This window comes from Gymnoscopelus microlampas, assembly GCF_963454915.1.
Source record: "Gymnoscopelus microlampas genome assembly, chromosome: 19".
NCBI lineage: Eukaryota > Metazoa > Chordata > Actinopteri > Myctophiformes > Myctophidae > Gymnoscopelus > Gymnoscopelus microlampas.
Window position 1 is genome coordinate 7,823,617 of NC_139956.1, and position 20,623 is coordinate 7,844,239.

The 20,623-nt window shown below is 44.8% G+C and overlaps 1 protein-coding gene across 1 annotated transcript; it reads right to left on the reverse strand.

Annotated features, from left to right (window-relative positions):
- Nucleotides 1-32: 32 nt before the first annotated feature.
- On the reverse strand, nt 33-15,875 carry LOC311035556 (toll-like receptor 2 type-2). The gene is made up of 11 exons (XM_084043832.1): nt 15,581-15,875; nt 13,407-13,563; nt 11,788-11,937; nt 9,983-10,192; nt 6,546-6,668; nt 5,662-5,812; nt 4,519-4,683; nt 3,750-3,929; nt 2,770-2,910; nt 1,418-2,013; nt 33-567 (listed from the first exon to the last, which is right to left on the reverse strand). Exons 1-11 carry the CDS (start codon nt 15,870-15,872, stop codon nt 126-128), a joined length of 2,607 nt encoding a protein of 868 aa, XP_083899958.1. The 5' UTR covers nt 15,873-15,875; the 3' UTR covers nt 33-125.
- Between the last annotated feature and the right edge of the window lie 4,748 nt (nt 15,876-20,623).

A 20,623-nucleotide genomic window follows, 5' to 3' on the forward strand; every position in this document is an offset into this window, starting at 1 on the left:
TGGTGAGACCTCTTGGATTCGGCTTTTTTTTGTTTGTTCAGTGCACAGAAATACCACAGTGTGCAAAATGTCACAATTTCTGCCGGAAGGAAGTGAACAACCTTTTCCACATAATCTCTACTCTTTCACTCCTCCTCTCCTCCTCTCAGGGTGTCTCGGAGTCTCTCCCAGAAGTGAGACCTCCTCTCCTGGTCCTGAGGCCACTCCAGGTAGGTGGTGGAGCTCATCAGCTTGTGGAGCTTACAGAACCGACGGGGGATGTCGTCTTTGGACAGCGGCTCCAGGAGCACCAAGATGGCCTCCTCCTCGCACCCCCCGCCGCCTCCTCCTCCGACTTTCGCGCCTCCGTCCAGGAGCCAGAAGTGGGAGTAGTCGAGCTCGTAGCGGCACCACTCGGAGCGGACGAAGTGCTCCGAGAGGACGAAGATGGTGCGCCGGCTGCGCTCCATGGCGGCCATGATGTTGTCCGTGATCCAGTGGCCCGGCAGGAAGTCTCGCTTGTGGAGGCACAGAGAGAAGGGCCGCGGGGGCGGCGAACTCTCCCTGATGTCCTCTCCGTCGTCGCCCCTATAGGGGCAGAAAAACACCAAGGGACACTCAGGTAATGGCACCAATGGTCAATGAAATGTGCAGCTAGGAGAGATTTTACTGTAAAGATAAGGGTGCAATTTCTGTTTTGGTTCATGCTCATATTTATTCTTGAATCAATTACTTGAACTATTTATTTATGCATGAAAACGTTTAGCTTAAAGGCTTTAAATCTATTCATTTCAAATAGGTTTTTGGTCAGGTCTCAATTTCGGATGAAAAAATATTCTGGTCTTGGTGTTGACTTGGTCTCACCTCTTGACGTCCCTTTTGTCTCAGTCTTAACTCGGTCTTGTGCCCCCTCAGCGTTGATCCCACAATTTTGAAACCCATTTTTCACCCAATGCCAATTGCCTAAGCTTGTAATCCTGGGCGCTACTCTCCCTCTGCCAGCCTAGGGAGAGCCCCGAACTGATCTCATGCTTCCTTCAATGCATTAGGAGTGAGCAGGCCGCTTCTTATCACCAGATGGGGGGGAGTTTCCCCGGACATACTGTAGCGTGTGGAAGGAACACGTTATTCCAACCAGTTCCTTTCCCCTCCATCAGGCGCCCTGTCTGACCAGGGGGAGGCAGTATAGAGACCAGGATTACTACATGTTTTTGTGAGGGTACCTACCCTAGGGGACACGGGGAGCACATAAAAACTCCACACAGAAAGGCCATTTTGCCAACCCCACCTAGGATATGTTCACTGATGACGCGGAGGAGAGAACACGCCCCCAGCACCCACAGCGTCCCCAGCGGGAATCGAATCCAGGACCTTCTTAGCTGTGAGGCGACAGCGCTACCGACTGCGCCCAAATGTGGAAACGTTTTGGAAATCTTACCCAGGATTCTCCAGTTCAGGAACCAGGAAGTTGTCCACCCACGCGGCGTCCCTCTCGCTGTAGGACACAAAGGCGTCGTAGAGCAGCAGGGGATCCGCGTCCCCTCCGTCTCCCTGTCCGCCCCGTTGTCGCCGACGGCGGCGGTAAGCGGCGTTCCGCTTGGCCCTCAGCCACGCCCACGTCATGCGGACGTACCAGAAGACGTGGAGGCGCCACAGCAGGACGCCCAGCAGCGCGGCGAGGACGAGCGCCGACCCGCAGGTGGCCGACACCACAAGGACCGGCCGACACTCGACCGCCGTGAGACGCACGCCGCTCACCGGCTCCCCCTGCAGGAGGAGAGGGGAATCGCAGACGTAGCTCTCCTCGCTGTCTGACAAAGTCACGACCACGCCGCCCTCTCCGCTCCTCGCTCCTTCTCCCGGAGTGTCACATGACGTCCCTCCTCCTCCTTCTACGCCTCGTCCGATGTCTTCCGACTGCATGAAGTAGACAAACTCACAGGAGCAGACGAACTTGTTGTGACCGACCCTCAGGCTCCGCAGGCGTCTGTAGGATTCGAGGTCCACACGGCCAAACATGTTCAGAGTGTTAGACTGTGGAGGAACAAGAGATAGATACAGTAGATATAGGTAGACAGACAGACAGACAGAGATAGAGAGATAATTCATTATCATTCATATATATTCATATTAAATCACTTATTTCTCCATCAGGGGAGTCTGTGCCCCCCGTCCCCCTTCTACTGGGATGTTGAGATGGAGATGATGATGAGGCCTCACACTCAATGATATAATAGTGTGTGATTCGCCCAGACAAGACCCAAGGCCACAAAAACTCTGCAAATTGAGCTCAGCTCTATATCATATTTTAGTCATCTGAAATGTTTTAGTTTTTGTCTAGTTTTAGTCGACTAAATAGCATACGATTTTAGTCGACTAAAACGTATTTTGGCGGTGCCTTGATGCCGTCGTAATAGAGGATTTTACACTTGATTGCATGCTGAAAATACCCGATCTACAAGCTGTGAGCTTGTAGATCAGAGCGCATTTTCAGAGCGCAACACCCAAGTGCAACCAAACATACAATGACTTGTCTTTTAGTTCTACTGGATCTCTTCTCCACTCGTCCCTCCCTAACATTTTTGTCTTGTTTTTATCTGTTGATGAAATTGTCAATATTTAGTCTTAGTTTTTATTTCGTTTTTTTTTTTGTTTTCGTCAGTGAAAAAAGGTAGTCGTTTCGTCATAGTTTTAGTCGACAAAATCAACACTTTTCAGCAGTAATGTATCGTTGGCAGGTAGGTTTTTGGGGGTTAGGATGGATGTATCATACTGTAGATAAACAAACACCTGCATGTCCAGTAGCTCCAGGTTGGAGAACAGCCATCCAGGGGGCAGCCTCAGGAACTTGTTGCCGTTGAGGTGCAGCTCTCTGAGGGCAGGGAGGGCCAAGGGGAAGTGCTGGAGGTCATTGTAGCTCAGGTCCAAAACCTTCACAACGTCACAGTAAAAAAGAAGAGATGATTCAGAATGGGGAAATGATTAAGGCTGTCACGATTACATATTTAAGTTGACGATTAATTGTGACTCAAATAATTGTGATTAACGATTTAATTTTGTGTTTGGCATTGAACATTGGAACATATGAATACAAAATACATTTCTTAATGCCTTATAGGCTTTGTCATTTGCACAGGGCAAATATGAAAAATAACTTAAATATACAAAGGAATTATTGGCATATTAAATAATTTTATACATGTAAAAGTAGCAGAAATGTGACACGTTGTATGCTTGTAGATCTGCTATTTCTGCTTTTTTTTTTTATATATGTGAGGTTTGGACATCGACATTCGCTGCACTGTGATTGGCCACCATTGTACCCCCCTAACCCTGCACCGTGATTGGCCACCGTTGTACACCCCTAACCCCTACACATTCAATGCAAATTTATACCTTTCTTTAAGTGAGCTTCCATCACTGTGGTGACCACTAGCTGTAATATGATTGGCTGACTTTATTGGCTGACTCTATTCAGGATTGTGATTGGCTAGTGAAACACATGACACATGTGCATAGCCCTATAATTAGGACTATGCACTTAAAAAAAACACATTTATGTTTTTTTTTAAGTGAATCACCCATTGTGGACCAACCATTGTTGGTCCACACCACCCACTTCACACTGGGTGTGATTTATTTTAATACATTTGAAAATGTCTGAACAGTTTTCAACATGGAAACGATTATGTAATAATTGTGACAGGCCTGGCAGTGTAGTCGGAAGAATACGTGGGATTTAGCTGCTCTACTGTAAATACAGTCTATACCTCCAGGGTGGTGGGCAGGCAGGGGGTGACGGCGCTGAGCTTGGCCCCGGAGATGTTGAGGTATCTCAGGGTGGCGGGCCAGGAGCATTCCTGGGGCATGGAGTTGTAGCCATTCCTGCTTACATCCAGATGGGTGAGCTTAGAGAGACGGGCCACCAGCCGGCTCAGAAGCGATAGAGACTGAGAGAGAGAGAGAGAGGGAGAGAAGGAGAGGAAGAGAGGGGGAGAGATGTCAACAGGGCAGTGCAGGGGGGTACAGGGAGGGCGAGGAAGAGAAAGGTTGATAGAGAAGAGAAAGAGAAAGGGTGAGAGGAGGTGGAAAGAGAGGGAGAGGGAGGGAGGGAGATGAAAATTAACAGGGAGAGAAAGGTAATGTAATGGCATACATCACTGGTTCTGAAAGTAGGGGGGGGGGACTATGGTGACCAGGAGTCCCCATCATAGGGATGGACAGTTTAAACAGTTGAGGCCTATTTCAGCTATTTGAAATTAGCTGACCTACAAGCTCAAACGAATTTTATCTTATGTGCCTGACACAAATTATTTTAAAATGTGCGGGTCCGTGGGACAAATACATAATCAATTTGGGAGGTCCTTGACATGTTTGGGAACCACTGGCTTACTTTCCATAATCATCATGTCCCCACCACACACACACACACACACACACACACACACACACACACACACACACACACACACACACACACACACACACACACACACACACAACTCTAAACACACACACACACACATTACTGCGGCCCACCTTGAGGGCATTTCCACTGACGTTGAACACCCTGAGGTGTCTCAGCGTGCCGTCTCCTCCACACAGAGTCTCCTGCAGCGTGAGGTCAGTCAGCAGGTTGTCCGACAGATCGCCGTACTGCACGCTCTTCAGCAGCCGAGAGGAACTGCACGGCAGCACAAACACCTGGACATCATTTACACTTTAGCCTTTTTTTTTCGAATACATTTTTATCCCACGATTTTGTAACCATTTTTTTTCACCCAGTGCCACTTGCCTAAGCTTGTAATACTGGGTGCTAATCCTGGGAATCGAACCCAGGACAAAGACCTCAGAGAACTTGTTTAGTTTTGTATGCTGCCTGCTTAAAGGAATACTTCTCCCCAAAATGTATTTTTTCTATCAATAATTACTCACCCCTTGAACACTTGAATTCATGAACAATTTTACTTTCTGTCTCAGAAGGTGGGGGGGATGGACTTTCGGTGCACTATACCCCTTACTTTACTCTTTGGCTATTCAAAAATAGCAGATATACAACCTCATAGCGCGGCACCGAGTGAGCTTGTAGATCTGCTATTTTTGAAAAAGCGTGAAAAACATTTGTAACTGTCAAATGTAAACAAATTATGCATTTTAAAATGTTCACGTTTTTTGGGCAGATTTTGTTAGTTTTTTTTTCGTGTTTTGGTTACTTTATTTCGGTTTTAGGGTTAGGGTTAGGTTATTTAATGCTTATTTTTGTCTGATTTTACCGATTTATTATTAAAAAAAAACTATATATATTTTTTTTTCAAAAAGTGGGGGGTATGAAATAACGGGTCTGTGAGAGTGAGGGTGTCGCGTCGTATGCACAGTGAATGGCCGTGACGCCCCTGCCTCTTTCTTCTTTCCACCACTACTTCATTCCGTAACCGTTTCTTTTTTCACACCCCTCTGTCCTTCCTTTATGCCTTATTTCCTTCCCTTTCTTCCTTACTTCCTTTGCTCTTTCTTATTTGCTCCCGTCCTTCATTCATTCCTTCCTTTTTATTTCTATCTTCCCTTCCTTTGCTCCTTCTCTTTCTTCCTTCTTTTCTTCCAGTCCTTACTTCCTTCCCCTTGTCCTTCCCTCCTTTCTGCTTTCCTTCACTGGTTCCTTTCCTCCGTCGTCCTGTTCCTTACCCCACATCCAATAAGCGAGATCTTCCTGGGGTACTGGAGGAGGAATCTTAGATCCAAAAATGAGGTAAACTTGTACATTTGCAGGACCACAGCGTTCCTGATGAAGACCTCATCCACACTACTCTGGTCTGTCGAGTTCGCCTTTTCCCATCTAAAGAGATCAGATACAGTATTTTATCTTAAAGAGATAGTTAACCCCCAAAAATATGTAGGCAGCGGTTCTGGTAGGAGAAACAAAAGAGAAAAAAAAGAAAAAAATATCCATGAATTCAAGTCTCCATGGGGTGACTAATCGATAGAAAAAGAGTCACTTTGGGGTGAACTATCCCTTTAAGGCATTGTATTGCTAACCATTTAATAATTAAATTATTAGATGGTTTGTAAACAATAACATCGCTCTCATGAACATTGCTCCATTTTCCCTCTACACCAGGGCTCTTCACCGAAAATAGCGCACTAAGCTCAAACTGCATTTTGTAAGCTTGTAGATCTGCTATTTTTGCCGAATATTAGGCTATAGGTGGTTAATATAGAGCTGCGTGCGAGCTTGTAAAGGAATAGTTCACCCAAATTATTTTTTGGTTTTTGACGCATTCCTGAGCCAATAATTTGATGACCCGGTGTATTTCCGGTAGGAGACTCAAAGAGACTCCTTTGAGTCTCCTACTGTAGACATTAGCATCTTTCTGCCGGTCATCAAATTATTGGCTTAGGAATGTGACAAAAAAACAAAAAATCGAGGCTTCATGGTGTGTGTAATTGATCGAAAATAAGTATTTTTTGGGGTGAACTACTCCTTTAAGTACATTACATAAATCATTAAGCATTAAGACAAGACACAGACCATTATAAGAGTGCAAAATGTGTTGCGTGTAGTGTCTCACCTGCCTTCTCCTGACAGTGTCGCCCCGTCTATGATCATGGTGTTGATGGGAGCTCCGTCAGTGACCGCCAGCAAGTCGGTGACAGTCGCATCGGAGATGGACACGTTGTGGAACGCCAGAGACCTGGAGCGATAATAATTAAGACGCTCGCAGATTGTCTATTTAACCCATTAAGACCTGAGGCCGATTCTACAAATGTCAGTTTTCTGATAAACTTATGTTTCCATGTCAATGGTTCTCGAACTTTTTCATGAAAAGGACCTCCAAAATGATATGTATTTTTGCCAAATATTTCGTTCCAGGGACCCCCAGAAGCAAAGATTTGAGTTAAAAATGTTTAGATAAAAAAATATATATTCAAAGATTTGCACAATTTTTCAAATAGCAGATCTACAAGCTCATGACGCGCTATGAGCATTTATATCTGTGACACAGATTCTTTCCCGGTTTTAATGGTAAAAAAAATAAAGCTAAACCAACACAAACCTTGTATAGGGGCGCCCTGGCATAAATATTTTCAGAAGGGCTTAAATACATATTAATTTGGGGATCCTTGACATGAAAATCTACCTTACAATTTGAATCCTGCGCCATGTCGGTTGTCCGTTGTATGTATGTATGTATAAGAGTGATGCAACACTGCATCACTCTTACTGTCTGTCTGAAACTTTACACTACATCATCACAACAAACCAACCTGTTACCAAGACGACGATGAGACGGTCGTCCCGAATATGGACACAACGCCAGTGTGACGTAATCTCACGACACGATGAGACGGTCGTCCCGAATATGGACACAACGCCAGTGTGACGTCAGCATGACATCACATCCTACCGACGTCAGCATGACATCACATCCTATGCGCCAAAACTTTACACTACATCATCACAACAAACCAACCTGTTACCAAGACGACGATGACGATGAGACGGTCGTCCCGAATATGGACACAACGCCAGTGTGACGTAATCTCACGACACGATGAGACGGTCGTCCCGAATATGGACACAACGCCAGTGTGACGTCAGCATGACATCACATCCTACCGACGTCAGCATGACATCACATCCTACCTATAAATTCTAGGATGCCGTCAGATCGCACCAGTTCGACGGCTTCCATCCTCAACACAACCCACGCCGCCAAAATGACCACCACTTCACCCCACGAAGGAACTCTCTCCACCACAATGACGACAACTTCACCCGACAAAGGTACTCATTCCACTCTGTCTTCTCACACGCCACTTACGCCACGTAATGTATATCTGCAAACTATAAGTAAATGCCAGTGGTGACCCACGCCTGGAGGAGTTCGACAAGTGGACTCTCAGCATTGGCGATGGCACAGCCAATGATGACAACAACTTCGTCTCCATCCCCGAGGACATGTGTTTCCACATTCAAGCCAACACCGCCCTTGACAACACAGCAGAGGAGAACTCCATGAAGGAGTTCTGCAACACCATCTTCCCTGACTTGCCCAACAACTTCACTAACACTGGGTGGATGGATGGCAGATCACTGCTTGCCCCTACCAACAGGGAAGTCGACACCATCAATGACATCATGGAGACCTGGATGCCAGGTACCTCCACCAAGCTCAGCAGTGCTGACACCCTGGAACACGACCAAGACGCAATGCGCTTCAACGTGGAATATCTAAACACCCTCTGCCCCCATGGATTTCCCAGGCACATCATCACCCTCAAGCCTGGCATGCCTTTGATGCTACTCCGCAACATCAGCCCCAAAGACGGACTCTGCAATGGGACAAAACTCTTATTCCAGAGGACCCTCAACAACAAGCTGCTGCTGTGCAAAATAGCAGCCACGCAAAAGGAGGTCCTCATCCCTCGAATAAAGTTCATTCCTGATGCTGGACTTTTCACTTTTGACTGGGCCAGGCGACAGTTTCCAGTCCGCACTGCTTTCGCCACCACCATCAACAAATCACAAGGGCAAACACTTACAACAGTTGGGGTCTGGCTTCGATCCCCTGTCTTCACTCACGGACAGCTCTATGTTGCCAGTTCAAGAACCGGTGACCCAGCAGCCCTGAAGTATGCCATACACCAGCAGGAAAACCACACTGAAAACGTCACTGAAAACGTGGTTTTCACAAAAGTGCTTCTTCCCCACTGAGGTAAGGCTGTCGCATTCTTCCATGTGTCGTTTCTGATTGCTCTACATTACTAACAATGCCTACAACTTCACACAAACATCACTGTCTTCACTCTCACATGATCCATGGTGGACGTCTCACATTGTGTGCTTGACTCCTGCCTTCGCCTTTTCTCCCATTCTGCAGGCTCTGCCATGACAACCTGTGGGCCTGACGACGTCGCCACTGTCTTTCACACCATTTCATTCGTATACACCTTTTACACCAATAAACTGCTCACTTCATCTCCTGCCATTTGGTCTCTCTTTTAACATTGTACACCACTGCACACTGCTCACAGGTCTGCCATGCCAGGTGTGAGTAATCACAAAGTGGGTTTGGGTCATTGCAGAGGTGATGCACGTCACCTCTTTGTGAAGTGGGTATTTTCAAAGCCTGCCGTGGATTTAAGGGAGCACAAAACTCTCTCTCACACTGTGAGGTGCCTGTCATGGGGCACTGCCAAGTGGACGACGCGTCGCGCTAGACGTTCGGGCCGCATAGCGGCCCGAACTTCTAGTGTCCTACAAAGCCAAAGTGCTGTAACTACGAAAAAGAAAAAAAATGTTTAAAAGTGATTCAACTGGTCAGCCAAATGAGATTTCGGCATATAAGTGATATTACACTAATTGTACATCTGTTCTTGAGGTAATTGTTTATCCCCCAAAATCACGAAGGCTAATTTGACCTTTGCGATACACAAATAAGTCGGTGTGTCCAAAAACGTAGTTACTGCACTTTGGCTTTGTAGGGCCGCTGGACTGGTCTCAGGGGCGTCACGGCCATTCACTGTGCGTACGACGCGACACCCTCACTCTCACAGATCCGTGATTTCATACCCCCCACTTTTTGAAAAAATAAAATATACTGTATATATATTTTTTTGATAATAAATCTGTAAAATCAGGCAAAAATAAGAATTAAATAACCTAATGACCCTAACCCTAAAACCGAAATAAAGTAACCAAAACACAAAAAAAACCCTAACAAAATCCGCCCAAAAAACGCACAATTTTGAAAATACAGAATTTGTTTACATTTGACAGTTACAAATGTTTTTCACGTTTTTTCAAAAGTGCCGCGCTATGAGCTTGTATATCTGCTATTTTTGAATAGCCAAAGTGTAAAGTAAGGGGTATAGTCCACCGAAAGTCCATCCCCCCCACCTTCTGAGAGCCCGTGACGTCCCTGACTGGTCTATGTGACATGCATATCTCAAATAATTGCGATGAGGCAATTATGTAATAATTGACAGGCCATTTTGTCCCTACCTGACTCTCTTGACGGTTGTCGTCTGATTGAAGGGCTGGACGGAGCCCTTCCCCTCAAGCTGCAGGTCCGAGAGGACAAGGGGGGTGTCCGGGTAGGAGACGTCCCACAGGACAGACGAGGCCAGGGACGAATCCCTCAGGAAAGGACCGTGAAGACTCAGTCTGACCCGACCCAACGGCCAGATGTCTCCTAGAGAACCTGGATCGTACCTGGAGAGACAGACAGAGAAGGCCGATAGATACGAGGAGATGGAATAATAATTCAGTGGGGCAGTTAGGGATCAAGTGTCTTGCTCATGGGACACCTTGAACCTGGGACCTTCTGCTTCCCAGGGGGGCTCTCTAGTATAGAGGGAGGACTACAATTACAATCGAGGCATTTAGCAGATGCTAGAGTAACTTACAAGCACGTGATCGGAATAAGCAGAATATGATTCAAGAGTGTGAGAAAGGAGAAGAAAGAAGGAGAGTGGAGAGAGAGAGAACAAGCAACAAAAGATAAGTCTCTCTCTCTTCCTCACACACACTGTCTCACCTCCTCATCGAACCAGTCTCTCCTCCTCACACAACCTGTTTCACCCCTCACCCCTCACCATTATTTACCTATAGGTGAGGCCTGCTAAGGATGAGAACGCCCTGCACAGTCTCACACACACACACACACACACACACACACACACACACACACACACACACACACACACAGACACAGACACAGACACAGACACAGACACAGACACACACACACACACACACACACACCCGGGAACTGCCTAGTACAGTTTTTGTGTTTTTGTTTGTGTTAAAAAGAAATCACACCCAGTGTGAAGTGAGTGGTGCCTTTAAAGTAAGTGTGTGTGTGTGTGCGCACGAAGCCAGCCTGTGTGTGTGCGTGCATGTCTTCAAGTGGCGCATGTGTTGCACTCCTGTTTGTGTTTAATTAGTGTAAATGGTTGCATCTTTGTATTGCAATCAGCTGCAGATGTTGAGGCCGTGCTCATACATACATACATACACACATACGTACATACATACATACATACATACATACATACATACATACATACATACATACATACATACAGACTAACACACTCGGTCAGGTGATGGAGTGGTTGGCACCACTAAAAAAAACAGTCTTGTATGTACGGTTGGTCGCTGAGCATCTCCACTGGAGCAGTTGGGGGTTCAGTGCCTTGCTCAAGGGCACTTCAGTGGTGTTGGGATAGGGGTGAAAGTTAGCCTGACACTCAGCCTGAATTTTCATTTCGTTTCACTCCACTATTCAGTCTGAAAGCCCTCTCAATGCAGCCGATTTCTGAGATGGGGGCGTGGCCAAAGTTTTTTTTTCAAAGACTCTTTGGCGATTGGTTCATACTGGATTATCCCGATCCCGATTCGTCGTACAGATTTTCAACCGAGAAACACCCGCCTTCGACAGCGTCACCAGACCTGAATGCGAGGGAAACGATTCAGGGGGTGGAGCCAGGCCAGCTAGGTGAAAGTTGCTTAGGGTGGTCATTCACTCCACCCAGATGTTTCCTGCTGGTCCGGGGGTCGGAGCAATTCTTTTTTGTTTTTGTTGCATTCCTAAGCCAATCATTTGATGACCGGCGGAGTCTCAGAGAGACTCAAAGAGTCTGCTATAAGTCTCCTACTGACCTATTTCCCGGGTCATCAAATTATTGGCTCAGAAATGCGACAAAAACTAAAAGAAATCCATGAATTCAAGGCTTCATGGGGTGTGTTACTGATCGAAATGAGTATCCTGTCTCACCTCCTCAGTCTCACACATCCTGTCTCACCTCCTCAGGTTGTTGGCGTGCAGCGTTAACTCGTCCAGCTGGGTGACTCCTCCCAGCGCTCCTCTCTGCACCTCCTCCAGGGCGTGTCCTCCCAGGGCTAGCCTCCTCAGCCTCCCTGCACCCTGGAACACCGAGGGGGAACCCAGACACCTGCAGCACAACAACAACACACACAGTTAACACACCACAACTCAGAGGTGAGAGGTTTTCTCCTCCTATCCGGCTGTGGTTGATATGTGTGTATCTGTCTGTGTACGGATCTACAACCTCACAATGGTTTGCGTCGGGTCCCGACGGGCCCAGGCTGAAATTGAGAACTCTATGATTTGTATACCTCGTAGAGCATTGGTTCTCAAAGTGGGGTACGGGGACCCCCAGGGGTACTTGAGGCAGTTCCAGGGGGTCCCCAGCTAAATGATGGATAGGAACCAAATGGACCCTTATGGTTCTGTAACTCTGAGAGTGTACAAATGGAACCAAATTGACCCGTTAGGGTCCATTTGGTTCCATTTGTACACTCTCAGAGTTAAATTAACATTGATTTTATAATCATACATTCGGGTCCCAGAGGTATGAATGCCATTAAATGGGGGTCCGTAGCCTAATACATGTCAAACTGGGGGTCCTTGACATTAAAATGGTTGAGAATCACTGCTAGAAAGCCGTATAAATCTTCTCTTATGGTGGTCCCTGGCATATCTTTTCAAATGGGGGTCCGCGGGCTAATAAGTGTCAATTTGGGGGTCCTTGACATGAAAAAATTTGAGAACCCCTGTCGTAGAGAGTATCAGCATACTGATATAATCAGGGTGTGTGTGTGTGTGTGTGTGTGTGTGTGTGTGTGTGTGTGTGTGTGTGTGTGTGTGTGTGTGTGTGTGTGTGTGTGTGTGTGTGTGTGTGTGTGTGTGTGTGTGTGTGTGTGTGTGTGTGCGTGCGTGCGTGCGTGCGTGCGTGCGTGCGTGCGTGCGTGCGCGCACGCGTACGTGTGACATTCCTTCATGGTGAATGAAGAATGTGTCCTGTCGGTGTCCTCAATATAGTTCCAAAGCACATGCATTTTTGCTCAGACTTGATTAAAGGATCTGCACCATGAATTTAAAAAAAAGTTTGAATATTTAATATCATATTATTTATTTCCCTCAAACGTTTTTCAAAAGGTTTGAGCCTAAATCAAGCCTCAGATAGACTCATTCCAACTAACTTCTCTCTGGCTTATAAAGCACTCTCACCTGCAATAACACATTGTCCCATTTGGCACGGGCGCTATTGAGCCAGTTTGTATGCATGTTATATCCTGGTTCTGTGTGGAAAAAGTAAAAAAAAAAAATAAGAAAAAAAGTTGGAACTGAAAAAAGGGATTGTACCGATAGTGACGTCACTTTCGGGGGCAAATCAGTTTGGTCTGTTTTGAGACCAATTTACATAAAACCCCAGATATGCTGTGAAAGCCTGAATGTTCAGACTGGGGTATTTTTTGGGATAGAAGAGAGGTAAGGGAGACCAAAAACACACAAAAAAGAAGAAGTTCAAATTCATGGTGTAGTCCCTTTAAAGCAATTCGGATATAAACAGTCTTATGCATGAACAACACACACGCCTGGCCAATTTGTGTTGTGTACCTGTATGGGTTGTTCAACAGGTTGAGGTTGTGTAAAGCTCCTAGTTGACTGAACCAGTGGATGTTGAGCGCGGTCAGCTGATTGTCTGACAGATCTAAAGACTCCAGACTCCACAGACTCGAAAACGCAGAGTCCTGGATCACTGCCAGCCTGTTAGCTGGAGAGAGACACACACACACACACACACACACACACACACACACACACACACACACACACACACACACACACACACACACACACACACACACACACACACACACACACACACACACACACACACACTTGAGATGTACAGTATACTGTGCGTGCATGTGTGTGTGTGTGTGCCGTGCGTGCGTGGTTGTGTCAAAAAAGGCTAGGGCCCTATTTTTTGCCGGTGCCTCACCCATTATCCATAAACTTCTTTGCCATTTTTTACTATTTTTAAAAACAATCTACAAGCTCACAACGTGTCGATGTAGATCGGCTAGTTGAACTATTTGAAAATGTCTTTAAAATGTGTAAAAAATGGCAAAGAAGTTATGGGATAATGTGTAAGGCACCGGTGTAAGGGCCCTCAGTATGTGATACAATGTCAAACTTAAACCTATCTTCATAATGCTCATTATACGATGGCACCATCTTTAAAGGAGCGCTGTGTGGACAGTTCAGAAACCTGCCTACCAGTGACATCATTGGTAGGCAGGTTTGGTCATTTCAAACAAGATTTCAAACCTTTTATTAATGCAGCAACAGTGGCTTCTACATCAGGAAGGGAAAGGCTGTATTTCCTATTGGCTTGGAATCCAAGGTTTCTGATTTGTCCATAGCCCACCAATGAGATGCAGAGTGAGTAGTGAGTAGTAACTAGTTACTTTTATAATGTAGTAGGCCTAACTAGTAAAGTAACGCTGTTACCTTTTGAGAGCAGTAAGTGGTAAATTAATTAACCCATTAAGACCTGAGGCCTTAATGGGTTAAAAAGTGTTAAAGGTGTTATGATCGTGGACCTTATTAACATTTAGGAAGTATTTAGACAAATACAGGGGGATCCCAATGTTGTGGTGTATCTTGAAGACCAGGCCCATGGCAAGTTGCTGTACTCTGTCCTCAACCCTAAGCCATCCAATCCTAGCAAAATGAGCAGGGGTTAGATGGGTTTTGTAATTGAGGCCAAGAAGTAGCCTTACTAGTTTGTTTTGGGATGTTTGGAGCCTTGTTTTTAAGGCCTTGGAGGTGTTGTGATACCATGAAGTGCATGCATAATCATAATAACGTTGTATGAGGGCCCCTGCAAGAATCATCAGAGTATTCTTACTGACTAGACGTTCAATCCTATTCAAAAAGCGTGTTATTTGGTTGACCTTTTTGATCGCTCTTTCGGCGTTTTTTGTTACCGGAGAGGTTTGCCTCCAAGATGGAACCCAGGTAGGTAATTTCCTCCTTTCTTGTGATAACATCATCACCCACTTTGATCGTGAAGCTCTCAGCCTTGCTAATGTTAGAACTGGACCCAAAGAGGATGGATTCAGTTTTACCCAGGTGATAGTTTGTTGTCGGAGAGCCAGATGCAGATCTTGTTGAGTTCAGAGCTGAGAGTTTTCTCAACCTGCAGCCTGTCCCTGTCCGAGACCAGCAGAGCCGAGTCATCTGCGAACAGGAACAGTTTGCAGTCGCAAGCTGAAGACATATCGTTCACATATATCAGGAACAGTAAAGGTCCTAGTATACTTCCTTGCGGAACACCACAATGCAATGCAATACAATGCATCACATTTCAAATGTTTTCACATTTCACGCATTGTGAGCTTGTAGATCTGCTATTTTCAAATGGCCGAAATGTATATAGGGCTGAAGTGGTTAATGTATGTTTTGTAATAATAATCAACCGACCAAGTAACTAGTAACTACAGTTTTTAAATAATTGTAGTGGATTAAAAGAACAATATTTGCCTCTGAGATGTAGTGGAGTAGAAGTAAAAGTGCTGAAAACTGGAAATACTCCAGTAAAGTAAAAAATACCTCTGTACTTAAGTGCAGTACTTGAGTAAAGTACTTAGTTACTTTACACCACTGCCCAAAGCACTGTAATTGGTCACATACTGTATGAAGGTAAGGTTGAAAATGGGTGAAGTGCTCCTTTTTATCAGAAATTAAAATCAGAATAACAACAGGGAAATGTCGTCCGTTACCGTGGAGACTGAGGACCCTCAGGTGGGCGTGGCCTCCCAGGTCGTCATCGGTCACCGTGGCGATGTCGTTGAAGGAGAGGTCAAGGGTCAGGGCGCGGCCCGTCACCGCGGGAACGGCGAGGAATCCTCGCCGAGAGCAGTTGCAGGAGAGGTGCCGGTCACAGAGGTCGCACCGTGACCTTTCACCTCCTCCTGGGTCTGACCTCTGACCCCGAGAGAGAGGGAGGGGGAGGAGGAGGGGGAGGGGCAGGACAGAGAGGAGGAAGAAGAGGGTGGTGGAAGTCTGCTTCATCCTGGAAAACCGACAGAGAGGTGAACGAATGAGGGAAGAGGAGGAAGCGAGAGAGAGGCAAGACGGAAGGTTAGGTTCTGGCTTTGTCTGTGTGTCCGTATGTATGTATGTATGTATGTATGTATGTATGTATGTCTGTATGTCCCTAAACTTTAGGGACATACATACATACATACATACATACATACATACATACATACATACATACATACATACATACATACATACATACATACATACATACATACATACATACATACATACGGACAATTCAGAACGTTGACGGGTCTGACCAATCAGAACGTTGACGGTGAACACGGACAAAGTCAGGTATAGAGCGGCTAGCGCCGCTAAAAATCACACCCAGTGTGAAGAGAGTGGTGCCTTTGAAAGTGTAACTAGTTGCATCCTTGTGTTGCAATCAGCAACAATATGTTGTCACGTGACACGTGACAACATATTGTCACGTGTCACGTGAAGCTTGACCAATCAGCCGTGCTCAAACATACGGACGGTCACGGACGTACGGACGGACGGACGGACGTACGGACGGACATACGGACACACGGACAAAGTCAAATGTAGGAGTGGTTGGCACCACTCAAAAAAATATAAGTTATCTTATAAAAAGCTTTTTTTTGCTACTCCTCCTACATATTTGTTGGTATACATGATCTGTAGTAGGTTCTCCACCAGTGGTCCCTGGGGGGGTACCAGGGGGTCCCCAGCTAAATGAGTTAACATAGCGTCACAATCATTTTAACATTTTAACTTAGCTTTGGCTATTCAAAAAATAGCAGATATACAAGCTCTATACAACCTTTGTAGATCTGCTATTTTTGAAAAATCTTTAAAATGTGTGCATATCTTTGAAAATATATATATATGTTTTTAAAGCGATAATTTTTAACTCAAATCTTTGCTTCTGGGGGTCCCTGGCACAACACATTTTCAGATGGGGGTCCGCGGCCAAATGTATATCAATTTAGGGGTCCTTGGCATGAAAAAGGTTGAAAACCACTGCTCTAGAGTCATGTGATAAAAATGTATCGATCGCATTTTTTATTTTCCATACCTTTCTGTATTAACCTCAAAGCAACAGATTGTAATAACCTCACTCACACCGGGACACCTGATTTCTGCTTAAATACATGAAAACATGATAAATACAATGTGACACTAAATGAAAACAGAAACATGATAAATACAATATGACACTAAATGAAAACAGAAACATGATGAATACAATATGACACTAAATGAAAACAGAAACATGATAAATACAATGTAAAAGGCAACGTAAAAACAGAAACATTATACATGTATTGTAAGTCGATATGAAAACAGAAACATACATACAATGCATGAGCACGGCTCTCAAAGTGAGGTCCGGGGACCCCCAGGTGTCCTTGAGGGGGTCCAGGGGGTCCCCAGCAAAATGAGTTAACGTCAAAATCAGTTAAACCACTTTTGCCCATGCATACAGCCTACACCAGCTATTTGAAAATATCTAATCTACAAGTTCACAACTCGGCGTGCTGTGTGTGACGTGTTGTGAGCTTGTAGATCAGCTATTTTCTAATGATCTTGGGTGGGGGGGAAAGCTGAACATTTCAACAACACAAATCTTGTATGGGGGTCCCTGGCACAAAATATTTTCAGATGGGGGTCTGCAGCCAAATACATATTAATTTAGGGGTCCTTGATTTGAGAACCACTGCATTAGCAGACCACTTGAAAGTGTAAACGTTAGAATAAGTAATATAGTAGGGCAAACTCTCTCTCTCTCTCTTACCTGACAAAGAGTTCTTCTAAGATGATTCCTGATGATGCCTTTGAGATTAAGACAGTCGAAACGAGACAAAGAACAATCACATGGAATGGAGAAGGGGTGGAGAATGAGAGACACTGTGTGTGTGTGTGTGTGTGTGTGTGTGTGTGTGTGTGTGTGTGTGTGTGTGTGTGTGTGTGTGTGTGTGTGTGTGTGTGTGTGTGTGTGTGTGTGTGTGTGTGTGTGTGTGTGTGTGTGTGCGTGTGCGCGTGTGTGTGTATTACTATACTTGCGAGGACCACGTATAGTAGAATTTGAAGAAATATACATTGTGAGGACCGTTCTCCTGGTCCTCACAAGACAAATGGTTGTTTTATAGTTTAAAAAAAGAGATACGTTTACAATAAGACAAACATTCAGGTTAGGATTAGACATTTAGAGGTTAGGTTTAGGGATTGGAATTAGAGTTAAACATGATTTATACTTAGTTTGAGCGCCAGTGTCATGCACCGAAAAATAGCCGACGCGTTGTGGGCTTGTAGATCTACTATTTTTCGGCTTTAGGCTTACGGTTAAAAATGGCAAAATATATATATTTTCAAATGACATTCATAAAAGGGCTCTCCTAAAGCGTTGATGTCCTCACAAGTATAGTAATACAAACCTGTGTCTGTGTCCGTGCGTGCGTGCATGCATGCGTGCACAGGATGAGAGATGTGGTTCAACAGATGTTGAGGCAAAAGAGGTAGTGTGTGAAGGTTGAACCATGAAAACCCCAGGGAGCAAATATGTATGTTGTAAGGGTGTGTGTGCGTGCATGCGTATCAACTCATTAAATGTTTTACTTTTCTAAAATTAGGGTTTTCTGTAATTTTGAATTTGAGAGAGAGAGAGAGAGAGGCAGTTTAGCACAGACAAGAGGGACAGACAATACAAACACAGGTCTCCCATGGAATCTAATTTAGTATATTATGATTATGTGGACAATATGCACTATAGCCGGCATTCCCCCTCATTAACTATTACTCTATAGATTTAACCATATTTCAATTTTGAATTGTTTTACAAAACACTGTATATTTTCTGAATCTAACCCTCCAGGATAAAAGAAAACTAAACTACATCAATTACATGACTAATCCAAATCAGGAACAAAAACTTAAACTTTCACCATATCACCATGTCAGCTGACACCTGCCTCCAACCACCAGCTACCATTTCCTCTTTATGCACACTGGTCTCAAACACATACAAATAAAGGTTTTTTTTTTTTTAAAGACCACCGCTGATCTAACGCCCACCATGTCTAACTGCCATTTCCTCATTCACTAGTAAAGAACCAACACCTTCAAACAAAAAAAGTTATGAGAAGTTAACTGAGAAGTTAACTGAGAAGTTAACTGAGAAGTTAACTGAGAAGTTAACTTCTATGTGAATTCTATGTGAATTTTATGACATAGATTGGATTGGACCGTTTTTTTGCTGCTTCCGGTTTTGCGGAGCCGCTTTGTTTTAATTCCCCAATTTAAATGCAAATATTGTTTTGTATGTTGTTTTGTATGTTGTTCCATTCTGGTCAGGGTGCTGATATCGTTCATGTTGGCTCACTAGAAACACTCCATTTTGGTTACCAAATGGCCCCTTATGTTGGGTGTGTAACTCTGAGAGTGTACAAATGGAACCTTTTAGTTCCATTTGTACACTCTCAGAGTTATGGGGGTCTTTGAAAATAAGATAACCACCATGCCACACTAAATGGAACAGAGCCTTAATTAGTATCATTTGTAACGCCTTTGAAGGAAGTAAGAAGAGGCCCAATTCCTTTCCAATATGGCTGCTGTGCATAGAGCCTATAGACGGATTTCCGCGCGACGTCATCACAGAGCAGAATGCGCAATCTGCGCATGCTCGGGGGAAACGAATTGTTGCGCCGTTCACTCTGTTGTTGTGTTCGGGAGTTAGATAGCCATAATTCTGCTATTATAGGCATAATAGGCATAATGCTGCTATTATATACAAACAGATCCAACTTCTGACAAATCATTTTTATTGAGTAAACAAGGTATTACAAACTGCATAATTTAATCTACTTTCATTAAACCCGGTGAAGATCATTTATTTTATGAATGGACATTTGACCAGAGCTGCTGCGGGTAATGGCGCCCTCTATAGGCTTCCCCCTCCTCTGCGCGGTCATATCCTCTCAATGTTTACAAACATGAAACCCGTCTATTGGGCAAGCCGGCCGTCGAACCAGCTGCCTTTCGATTCCCCGACGGCCTCTCTCACTCACTCAACTACGGCCACTCCTTGTGTAAAGGTGACTACTTCAGAATGAACGGAACGGACTGCAACTGACTGGTCTGTTGGCAAAAGTTGGCATTTAGTTCAGCACAAGCAGTCAGCCTATTATAAGCGACTTTGGGCTTGTTTTCCTGTAAAGTTGCTTATAAATATTCATAGTTGCAGGTTGTTTTTGTTTGGGCTTGTTTCTGAAGTGTATAGTTGCTTATTTGGGCTGGCTTTCAAGATTATTTTTGTAAATAGCTGATGTAATAGGGCTCAAGTGGTGAAACTGGTCGCTTCTTTTGGGCTTTGTTGTCATAGACCTGGTCGCTTTTTTCACTCACGGAATCTGGCAACACTGGCGCTTTTTCACTCGCACCAAAACAAAACACACACAAAGCATTTTTAACACTAGTCTGGTCGGGACCGACCGAGCAAGTTCGGTTTCTCATCGTCGGGTCGATAGAGGTCCCGACCCGACGGAACGACGCTATGCGTCAACAATTTGTCGGCAGCAGACGCTTTCCAACGCCTCCCAATGCTGAGGCAGCCCGAAATCGGTGCGGTGGAGAGCTGCCTTAAGTTCAAGTTAAAGGACCATACGAGTTTATTCATTGCTTAGTTTCTTCTCTTTTGTAAAGACCACAAGTGTTTTCTTACCGCTCTCTCGTGATGATCAGCTCAGTGTAGTTTT